The 12,423-nt window shown below is 32.9% G+C and overlaps 1 protein-coding gene across 1 annotated transcript; it reads left to right on the top strand.

Annotated features, from left to right (window-relative positions):
• Positions 1-1,128: 1,128 nt before the first annotated feature.
• On the top strand, positions 1,129-12,088 carry orai1a (ORAI calcium release-activated calcium modulator 1a). Its single transcript, XM_051116912.1, has 2 exons — positions 1,129-1,430; positions 9,094-12,088. Exons 1-2 carry the CDS (start codon positions 1,317-1,319, stop codon positions 9,667-9,669), a joined length of 690 nt encoding a protein of 229 aa, XP_050972869.1. The 5' UTR covers positions 1,129-1,316; the 3' UTR covers positions 9,670-12,088.
• Positions 12,089-12,423: the final 335 nt, after the last annotated feature.

Below are 12,423 nucleotides of genomic sequence, written 5' to 3'. Positions count from 1 at the left end.
TACAATTAATTTGTTTTATTTTTTTTTATTTTTTTTTTTTTAAGTAACGGAAATGTTGTATGATTTTAGTTTTAGTTATAAAACTATAAGCTATAATTCTGGCCAGAAGTCCAATTACACAACAACGTTTTGTTTTCATCTCGAACAGATGAATCATTTGAAAATAAACAGAGTTAATTATAACTTCATGGCAACTTTAATTTTTTTTTAATCAAAATTACAATATTTATTGGCCAACGGTATGCTTTAGTGTTTTTGTATGCTACGTTTTTGGTTTTAAATAACCATGCGACATTGTGTCAAATGAAAATAATCTCTCATAAAAACTTACCATAATTCTACTAGTAGCACTAACTATAGTAGTATTCTAATGATAATGCTGATTCATGCTAACAAATAATGCAAACTGAGCTCAATCATTTTAGTAGGCGTACAGTTACAGCAATGTAGTTATAGAATCTCTAGTTGTATAGGCTGCTATTTTTTGATAAACAAATGGCCTAGTTTGTACAAACTACAGTTACATTGATTTAACCATTGTACTAGGGGTCCATTCATGGTTTGACCTGTGGTTATTTTGGCCTTACTACAATTACCACAGTATTGGTTATGATATAAACCCTACAGTAAATGTTAAAAACATAATTAGATATACAACCTCATCTCGGTTTCTTAAACACCACAGCATACATCTATATTTGGCTGCGAGCCTCCTAATCAGATGTAAACTAGCTATGGGCCAACAAAAAACACCAAATTTGAGGTAAAGAGATTACCTTATTCATTCATCATACAGATTCCTAATGCCAGTTCAGAAGCTGCACCTGTTTAAAAAAACAAAACAAGACAGTCACTGCGAGAAAGTTAAGATGCTTTAAGATGAATTTAGACTTTTGGTGGGTTTCACTGAGCAAATAAACCCTTTTGGGTCGAGCATTAAGCTTGCAAATATAAATGCGTACAGGGTGTACAATATATATTAACTGAGGCAACATAAATACAATTCCAGGACATGACAAGTTCAAACCGAGCCCGCGTGAACAAAAAAAAAAAAAACGTTTCGGACTACAAATCCCACAACGCGTCATCTGCGCAGTGACCGTCCGCGGTGGGTTGTGGGTAGCGCGACTTGTAGTTTCCGATGGATCCGACTGTAGTACCGAGTAACTGGGATTGGTCATTTTACAATCTGAGTATGTCACATCGGATTGACGAAGGGTACGAAGGGAACGAAGGGTAATTAAGAAGACACAAGGGCGATCTCGGACTAAAGCTCAACGTTTCAAAACTCCTGAACTTACACCAGAACAAGAGCAATGAGTTCGAACGAGCACTCGCTTCAAGCTTTGTCATGGAGAAAACTTTACTTGAGTCGAGCTAAACTTAAAGCGACCAGCAGGACCTCTGCTCTGCTCTCCGGCTTTGCTATGGTGAGTTAAGTCAATCAAGTATTTACTAAACACTTTGTATGCGAAGGAGAAACTTACGTTGCTCGAAAGTCTGGCAGGTTTTCGGAGTTTGAGCCGTGAAACATGACGCATGACATGTCAGTAACTTTGATGTGCAAACGACACCTGTCATGGATATAGCCTAATCAGAGGGCTAGAAACTTTAGCCTTTTATAGCCTTGTATGTAAGTCTTTCTTCGACATAATTTTGAAACATATTAATTGCTGCTCTCAGTGGAGTGGGTTTTTTTTTAAATCCGTTCCCTAAACAGATTCACTTTACACGCCAGTAGTGGGCGACAAGTGTCATTTTGTGTTTTATGGATCATTAAATAATTCACTCAATCGATTCGTTTAAAAACGCATACTTGAATTTATATTCAGTAACCTTTCCGAGTTCGTTCACGAAAGAGGAACCTTTTTATCTTGTGTAAAAGAGCTCCTTCAGTGAAGGCGTATTCGTTTAGTAGGTGTCACTGATTAAATTTTCTTCACAACATGGACTTAAATGCTGTTGGTTCATGTTAGTCTGGCAAGAACACAATTGGTTTAAATGCTTTGGCACTTTAAAAAATGCTGGGTTAAAAACAACCCAAGTTGGGTTAAGTATGGAAAAAGCCAGCGATTGGGTTGTTTTGACCCAGCGGTTGGGTTAAATGTTTATCCCAACCTGCTGGGTAGTTTTATTTACCTCAAATATTGTTTAAAAATGACTATATGGCTGGCTAAACCCAAACCCAATGTTATAAATTAACATAGACATGTATTAATAAATTTAATAAATTATAATCTTTATTAATAAATGTTCATCTTTTGATTTTTACTGATGCCTCTAGTAATTAAAGTGTCTACATTTTAATTTTCAACCTATTTTGGGTTCTTTTTTAAGTCTGCCATGTACACTACCAGTCAAAAGTTTTTGAACAGTAAGATTTTTTTTGTTGTTGTTTTTTTTTTTTGTTTGTTTTTAAGAAGTCTCTTCTACTCACTAAGCCTGCATTTATTTAATCCAAAGTACAGCAAAAACAGTAAAATTTTGGAAAACTTTCACAATTTAAAATAACAGTTTTCTATTTAAATATATATTTTAAAATGTAATTTGTTCCTGTGATTTCAAAGCTGATTTTTTTGTCACTCCCGTCACATGATCCTTAGAAATCATTCTAATATTCTGATTTGCTGCTCGTAACTTCTGATCAATTTAAAGCAACCTTTTGAGCAAAAAAAATAAAACAAAAAAAAATAAAATTAATATATATATATATATATATATATATATATATATATATATATATATATATATACACTACCGTTCAAAAGTTTGGGGTCAGTACATTTTTATTGTTTGTTTCTTTTTTTTTTTTTTTTTTTAAGAAATTAATACTTTTATTCACCAAGGATGTATTAAGTTAATAATTAAAAGTTAATAATAAATAATTTACATTGTTATAAAATATTTATATTTTGAATAAACACTGTACTTTTTAAACTTGTTATTCATGAAAGAATCCTGAAAAAAAAAATTACAGGTTCCAAAAAATATTTGGCAGCACAACTGTTGATATTATCCAACACTGATCATTCTAATAATAAATCCGCATATTAGAGTGATTTCTGAAGGATCACGTGACACTTAAGACTGGAGTAACAGCTGATAAAAATTCAGCTTTTCATCACAGGAATAAATTCTATTTTAAAGTATGTTAAAATAAAAAACATTATTTTATATTGTAAGAACATTTTGCAATATTACTGTTTTTTTTTTTTTTTTTTTTTTTTTTTTTTTATAATCAAATAAATGCAGCCTTGATGAGCATAAGAGACTACTTTAAAGACTATTACAAGTCTTACTGACCCCAAACTTTTGAACGGTAGTGTGTGTATATATATATATATATATATATATTCAACTGTTTTAAATATTGCTAATAATAATAATACTAATAATAATAAATGTTTCTTGAACAGCAAAACGGCATATAGAATGATTTCTGAAGGATCATGTGACACTAAAGACTGGAGTAATTATTGCTGAAAATTCATCTTTTGATCACAGGAATAAATTACATTTTAAAATATATTCAAATAGAAAATAATGTAAAAATATTTTAGAATATTACTGCTTTCACTTTATTTTGAATCAAATAAATGCAGGCTTGGTGAGCAGAGAGCAAGAGACTTCTTTAAAAAAACATTAAAATCTTACTGTTCAAAAACTTTTGACTCATAGTGTATTATTTTTTTTAAACAATAGTTAAATAAAACTGCCCAGCAGGTTGGTCAAAACTACTATTAAACTATTTATCCCAACTTGGGCTGTTTTTAACCCAGCGGTTTTTAAAGCAGTGAATGGAAAAACTTGAGGTAGCGCGTGGGAGACGATGAGAATGACTATTCCACTTGAAAGATTTGTTAACACAAATACATTTACAAATAAACTTCCCTAAGTTCATTTGTGTAAATACTAAAAAAAATAAATAAATAAATAAAAGCACCTTACAATGTTGAGAGGAGGTCTTGTATTAAGTATTATTATTATTTATAATTGCATAGTAGCAATAACTGTGTCAACTATTACTTTGACAGCAGCTGCAGTTATGGGGAAATTTGTAAGGGCCTCAGTATCATCACATGTTTCCGTTTGCTGGAAGTCTTGCACAGAGGAAGTGTACTTCCTTCGACAGTGCCATGTTAATTAAACTGATAAAAGTTCGTTACATTATTCATGTATGCCTGTTATCTTTTACATAAAATAACTTTCAGTTCTAGGTGTAAAATAACTGCTAAATATGGAAAGTTAGACAATAAGTTATTATAAACAAGGGAATGAGACAGCTTTGAAACAGTGTGTACTATCAAAAGCACTATGCAAATAAAAATGTCTTGATTTGAATTATTAGTACGATAGTGGTAAAAGATTAGGTGTAAAATTAGTTGTAACATATGTGGTTTATATTAATACAAATATTCCCTACTAAGTTTTTTGTTTTGTTGCTGAAAAAGAGGTGACCAAAATGTATTGTACAAAAGTAAACTAAATGTCCTTCATCGAAATATCAATATGAGGACATGTTATGCAACCTTTCATATTGTGGTGATGAATGTACACTTAAATACTGTGAAGTTTAATTGAACACAAAACCTTTGATTTCAACAACAAAAGATATGGGAAGCATTGTTTCCTCTCTTTAAAAGTTGATAAGGCTAATTATTTTGTACTCGTAACTACAGTTTCCTTGCTGAATAGACCTACAACCAACCTGAGAACCAGAAATGTGTTAGAAGTTTCCGGAAATGTGTGTAAGCGAATGGAAAAAGGTGTAATATTCTTTCAGAGGGCGATTATTGTGCTTGAGGTTAGTCTCTGAGCAACAAGTGCAGCACAGGAAATGAGCTGCATATGAGTGGCATATGGAAACTGTATGTCATAAACACCTCTCTCTTAGGGATCGGTGTGAACAACACAATTACACATTTCATTTGTAGTTTGCTTATGTTGTCGTACTGACTTTACAGGAGTAGTGCACTCCTTTTGTAACTTACTTTTGACTTCCAAACTCATTTTCATATCTGTGGCATCATGTTGGGCTGCGTTTAGGCCTCATTACACAGAGGACATGTGATCTGTGGTGTTTTCAAAAGCATAAGAAACTGTTTATCAAATTAAAATTTGTCTGCCACGCTGTAAAAAATTATTTCTTAATCAGATTTTTTCATTTAAAATCAGTAAAACAAGACCAGTAATATTCTATAATTACAAGATCTGTTTTTACTGCTTGATCAATTTGGGTAGTTACAATGAGGTAATTCAACACAATTCTTGAACATTTTGTCACAGTTCCATTGCATGCAATTAATTTAAATTAATAAAATAGAAGTTTATTAAATTCATTTGTTTTGGGAACCATTTGCGTTGAACAGATGCAAGAATTAAAGTTTTAGTTAAACAATATCTGTCCATGCAGTAGGGTTATTATAGTTAACTAAAACCATTTTTTTTTTTTTTTTTATTTTAAATAAACATATTATACATATTTTATTTCTTCTAGTTTACCAGGACAGTATTTCATATGATCTGTTAGTTTTACTTGATGTACTAAAATAACTTAACTAAAACAAAAACAAAATGGTAATAAAAATATAGCTGCAAGCAAAGATTACCAGTGTTCACTCGCTTTAAAGCATTTAAACACGTATGAAAAAAGACACTTCATATTATTCAGCAAGCCTGTAACCACCTAAATCAATTATTTAGAAAACATTTTTGGTAAATCCAGGTAATTTGACAGAAATATGATACATTTATGACTGTTAGAGTGCCAGCTGTGGTCTGATCTCCCTAAAACTTTTGGGTTTTCCTTTAGGCTTTATGGGCTGTTAGGCATTTTTGGACAGGCCCCTTTTCTAAACGAATAGTTATAGTTTCCCGAAGGGTACATTTCAACAATTTTTTGAAAATTATTGACCTAGAAAGTGCAGAGAATTGCACTGGAGTGTTTTTTTTTCCAGATTGAGCAAAAAACCTAGGACTAGTACACAAAAGTAGGTTTTTCACATCTTCTCAATCATTTAACAAATGGTTTGATTGACAGCAGTGGTTCTAGAGGCAAAGTTGTTTGGAACGAGAAGGTCTATAATTGTACATGTGTGAAAAACCACACAATATACAATCATTCACACCTTTAAAAAATGCGATAGCACCCCCCACCCCCCAACATAATTACATATTTCATTTGTAGTTTGCTTATGTAGTCGTACTGACTTTACAAGAGTAGTGCACTCCCTTTGTAACTTACTATTGACTTCCAAACTCATTTTCATATCTGTGGCATCATGTAACATGTTGGGCTGCTTTTAGGCCTCATTACACAGAGGACATGTGATCTGTGGTGTTTTCAAAAGCATGAGAAACTGTTTACCATATTAAAATTTGTCTGCCACACTATAAAAAATAATTTCTTAATCCGATTTTTTTCATTTAAAATCAGTAAAATAAGACCAGTAATATTCCATAATTACAAGATGTTGCAGAGAATATAGAATCTGTTGGTACTGCTTGATCAATTTAGGTAGATACAATGAGTTAATTCATAAATTCATAATTCATAAAATAGAAGTTTATTAAATCCATTTGTTTTGATGACCATTTGCGTTAAACGGATGCGAGAATTAAAGTTTTAGTTAAACAATATCTGTCCATATAGTAGGGTTATTATAGTTAACTAAAACCATTTTTTTTTTAAAATTAAACATATTATACTTATTTTATTTCTGCTAGTTTGCCAGGACAATATTTCATATGATCAGTTAGTTATTTGATGTACTAAAATAACTTGGCTAAAACAAAAAAATAAAAAAAATAGTAAAAATAATAAAAAAAAGTAATAAAAATATAGCTGCAAGCAAAGATTACCAGGGTTCAGTCGCTTTAGAGCATTTAAACACACATGAAAAAAGACACTTTATATTATTCAGCACCTAAACCACCTAAATCAATTATTTAAAAAACATTTTTGGCAAATCCAGGTAATTTGACATACAAATATGATACGTTTATGACTGTTATAGTGCCAGCTGTGGTCTGATCTTCCTAAAATTTTTGAGTTTTCCTTTAGGCTTTATGGGCTATTAGGCATTTTTGGACAGGCCCCTTTTCTAAACGAATAGTTATAGTTTCCCGAAGGGTAAATTTCAACAATTTTTTGAAAATTATTGACCTAGAGAGTGCAGAGAATTGCACTGGAGTGTTTTTTCTTTTTTTTTTTTTTTTTTTTTTTTTTTTTTTTTTTTTCCAGATTGAGCAAAAAACCTAGGACTAGTACACAAAAGTAGGTTTTTCACATCTTAATCATTTAACAAATGGTTTGATTGACAGCAGTGGTTCTAGAGGCAAAGTTGTTTGGAACGAGAAGGTCTATAATTGTACATATGTGTGAAAAACCGCACAATATACAATCATTCACACCTTTGAAAAATGCGATATTACCCTACCCCCCAAACGCCTCCATTACGCTTGTCTAATAGGTGCTGAAAGTTGCAGCCATGTTTTTTTTTGTATTTCGTTCCTCTTACAGCGCCACCAAGTGGCCAAGCTATGACCTTTTTCATGTAACCTCAGATTCAGCTCTTACATACATGTTCTGAGTTTGGCAAAGATATCTCATTCCGTTCAAAGGGTATAGTCGTTTTAGTAAAAGCAGCCCTCCCCCTTTCTAACGTTTTGGCATCCCTTTGCAACAGAGGGTCGAAAGTTCAACTTTTTTTTTGTTTTTTTGGTTAGGTTCCAATCAGGCAAAAAACCTTCCAAAAATGCAAAATACCTGAAAATTTTGCCAGGGTGACGGACAAATCGGAGGCATGTGTTTTGTCCGGCATGAGCCAAGGATTCCGACAACATAAGACACTTGAGCCTGCGACAAAAAGTTTAGGAGTTATGTCCGATTTTGTACTTAAGATCGCTGTAGTGCCTCCGTCAGGCCGATTGGGCCGAGCCTTGGTGACGTTGTAGAGGGTGTGAGTGCAACCATCGGCCCAAGTTTCAAGTCTCTACGACTTGCAGTTTGATTGGTTTTACGTGGAGATTGCTGATCCTTGTAACAATTACAATAGGGTTTCAGCGCTATGTGCTTGAATGCCTAATGTCAAAACACAAAATTACAAAAAACTTTAGCAAAAATTACATTTAAAAGTTTTAAAAATATGAACTAATTAAAATGAAAACTTTAATAGTATCTTAAGATACTAAAATAACACTGCCATGTAATTTATTTAATAAGCTACTTATTGTATGCCAAAATTAAATTGGCAATAGCTAATGACTGGTTAAAAAAAAAAAAATACTAATAATAATTCAAGAATATTTTTTATCAGAGGAGCACTGTGCATGTTTTTCTCAATTTGGCTATTTGAATGTTTTGTTTCATAGTATCTTTAATGTATTTTTTGTAAGTTTTAAACATCAACCTAACAAAAAAGTAATTAATTATTAATTAATTTTGCTTAAAGGGCACAGATACAAAATTAACTTTTATATGGTGTTTGCATAAATATGTGTGAACAGTGTGGACACAACCACCCTACAATGATAAAAATCATTTCACTTCTTTTTTTAACCCCCTGAAAACCTAAACAGTATCAACCATTTTGATTTTCTGAGCAGTATGATGTCATATTTGCTCAAGCCCCGCCCACACTGACGGACTGTCTGGTATTTGCATATTTCCGCCCTCAGTCAGTTTTCCGTGTTTGAACAGCTGTAGCGGCAACAGTGTCTTGGAAGCAATGCAGGTGTTTTGTATTTGGATGTAAAAGTGAACATAAGAGTCATTATTTTCTCCTGACATCAGATGCAGTGGATTAGTTTTGTTTTTGATGGTAATGTGCCACCAAATAAACAAAAAATGGAAGAGGGGTGAGGTGAGCAGTAGCTCATTATCATTTTAAGAGGCGTGCACCAAACAGGTCATTGTGAACGGAGCTGTTTTTGACAAGATAGAAGGGCTGTTTTACTTGACCATTGAGGTATTTCGCCAACATTTCATGAAAACCCTAAGGAATCATACTAACTTGTGGAAAATGGGCATCTGATGTCCCCTTTAAACCAGTTGCTGAAACATATTTATTGAAATCTTGAATGTGTTTTTAGGTGGCGATGGTGGAGGTCCAGCTAGAGAATGATCACGAATACCCTCCTGGCTTATTGATTGCTTTCAGTGCCTGCACAACAGTGCTGGTGGCGGTCCATCTCTTTGCCTTGATGATCAGCACATGTATCCTGCCCAACCTGGAGGCCGTAAGCAACGTCCACAACCTCAACTCCATAAAGGAATCGCCACACGAACGGATGCACCGCCACATCGAGCTGGCCTGGGCCTTCTCCACCGTCATAGGCACCCTTCTCTTTCTCGCAGAGGTGGTTCTTCTCTGCTGGGTGAAGTTTCTCCCTCTGAAGAATAAAAATAAAACACCTACCCCCAATGTCACTGAATCTCCGGGTATAAGCCCAGGGGAAGCAGCAGCAATAGCCTCTACCTCCATCATGGTGCCTTTTGGCTTGGTGTTCATTGTTTTTGCCGTGCATTTCTACCGTTCGCTGGTCAGCCACAAAACGGAGCGGCAGCACCAGGAGTTGGAGGTTCTGAGCAAAATCACACAGATGCAAAACCAACTGGATCACAGAGGAGAGGCATCCAACCTGTCCTCTTCAGCACATTTTGCTTAGTTGATGCACTTAGATGAGCCCTTGTTCTCATGCCAAATATAAACATGGACTGTTGTCATTAATAGACATTAGATGGGAATCAGGGATTCTGCAATATGATAGTATCACTGTATGGTGATGCCTTATGTTTTTCTTGTTAGTTTCTTTTAGTGTACATACAAGCATTTATATAGATGGGGGAATTTTAAACTGTGCCGCCACGCTGTTTTAACCGGTATTTCAGTGATCTGTTTGCACACAAATAAGAGAAAATATTCAGTTTAAAAAAAAAAAAAAAGATTTTGTAACAATTACAAATATGTTTGAAGTTGGCTGGAATCAGAAGTTGTCATAGTCTTCTCTATTGTAATGTATAAGAAATAAATAAAAAAAAAAAAATGTAGGATGAGACTTGATTTTAAAAGCCCCTTTGGTAACACTGGTAACACTGATTGTGTATACCCCTCCATGTTTACAAAGACAACACGGGGAGGTCATTTCTGGTTAGTGTTGTCACATAATTTACAGGTATTTTGAAATGGATGTGTGAATGGTGCTTTACCGGTAAAAAAAAAAGGAACGTCGTTGCCTGTGTGAACAGTGCACTTTTTTTAATTTACCAGTAAAGTCGTTCCGGTAAGTTTACAACAATTTACTGGTTTATTGTATGAAAGGGGCTTTTAAAATTTGTGTAACTGGAATTGATTGGATCATTGTCGTGTGCCATTGCTGCAGTCTCATGCGAGTGACAGGTTGACGCAGGCTTGTCTCAGTAAACACGTCATCAGAATAAAGAATTGGTGTTTATATATATATATATATATATATATATACATTTTATATACAGATTATTGTTTAATGATTATGAGATGAGGACACTTGAATTCTAGAAAAATAACAATGAAAATTTTTTAATAAATACTGCAGTATTCCATTAAAAATAAGACTTTAATAAATAAGAATTGACTTTAAAAGAAAATATTAAAGATGATTGGCATCAGTGAATTTATTCAATTTGAGGTTAAAGTAACATTAGAACATAATATTAAATGACATTAATGTTAAAATTAAAATAACATTGAAGCATAAAATATACTGTTTTGATCCCCTCCCTCAGTCCTCTGCTCAGTTTTTATTTATTTATTTTTTAGATTGGTTTGGATGCTTCCAAAAAACAAAATAATTTTACATTCTGATTTGGTAGTTGATTAAATAGTGACACCAACATGTTTGCCAGAGCTGTTTGGTTGTTTTAGTTCAGTATTTCCATTTACTGTTAGGCTAAATCATCCAAATGCATATTAATCTTTCCAGTATTATGATAATTGATTCATTCTTTTTTGTTCAGTTTAACTGCATAAAGCCTAAAGTCAAAATATTTTTTCGACATTGTGCAATTAGAATTTTATTTTGAAAGCAATAAAGTGTCATACTTGCATGCATGAAAGTGTCATTGAAAATAACATTTGGTATAACATTTTGTAGACCCGTCTTCCTAAAACCCACTTTTTAAAAATCGCTGGAATTTTTGTAAATGATATTTTGTGAATCAGCCAAATGGTGTGTTGCGGGTGGCTTCATTTCAGTCATTTAAGTGCTCAGAACATATGAAAACATATTGACATTGCTGCTTTTTAAGCCGTTAAGATGAGAAATAATGCTTTTCTGGAAACTTTATCTTTTTACAGGTTACAAACAGCTCAAATGTATATTATAAATATTGTATATTTTCTTTTTCTCTGTTTGTTCAGCATGTTTTGATTGTGTGAAAATAAAATGTAGACTTATTATTTTTGAAATAATATAATGATATTTTTAAAAGCCTTTTGCTGTGAAGAGGCTATTGAATTATACTGGTATAATTTGTTTACAAATAGAGACTTTTATAGTTATTTTGCTCACCTACTGTAAAGTTCAAATAAAAGTCGAGCAGTCATTTTTAGACTATTTGGAAGACATTGTAATGTTTAAAGTTATTCAGGACGCCTCAGATTGCGTGGATCTTATGTCTTCTATTACAACAGTTGGTAATTGACTTGACTTGATAGTATCTTTGAAAGTACATTTTTGTTCTTGTCTATTTTACTGGTACTGTTTTACTGGCAGACACTTTTCTGTTTCTGTGCCATTTCATAGGAAAGTACTTCTAATGTAACAGTTATGGATTGAGTTTATATAGAAAAGAAATTAGTATGTTATGTTTTTATATTTTATATACAGATTAAATTTTACCCTGTGAGTATCTGGGCTGCTATTTTTGTAAATCATTTTAATATCCCCACTTAATAGAGGTTAAATAAAGCCTTATTTTCATATTTCTTTATTTTATAAGATGCTAGAGTTGGGAGATGATGTTTTATTCTATGGTACTTTTTTTGGTCAAAGTATTTGTCAAGCAGAAAATGTACATTTGCCAAATAAAATATATAAGTGAAAGATTGCCGTTTCTTGTGTGAGAAGTTTTAAGAGGGTTAGCTTAGTAGGATTTTCTCCCTTTTTTCCAGTTACTGTTCTATATTAAAAAGAAAAGAATTTCAAATTCCATTTTGAATCTTGTATCTAGATTTACTCTTGATGGGGCAAACAAAGCTTTTTTGCTACACAGGTGTGTTTTTGCTGGTCAGTAGACCTTGATCTTTATAAAGTCTGGCTACTAGTGCACAATAAGCATAGAACAAGAAAAACAAAGAACAGCAAAATGTCCAAAAACACAGTTTGAATGACAGACTTGACTTGTTCTTGACTTGTTCTTCTTCCCAAGAAAACCATTAGACA

This window comes from Labeo rohita, chromosome 8 (genome assembly GCF_022985175.1).
Source record: "Labeo rohita strain BAU-BD-2019 chromosome 8, IGBB_LRoh.1.0, whole genome shotgun sequence".
NCBI lineage: Eukaryota > Metazoa > Chordata > Actinopteri > Cypriniformes > Cyprinidae > Labeo > Labeo rohita.
The sequence above is the reverse complement of the archived record's forward strand: the minus strand, read 5'-3'. Positions and strand labels throughout refer to the sequence as shown.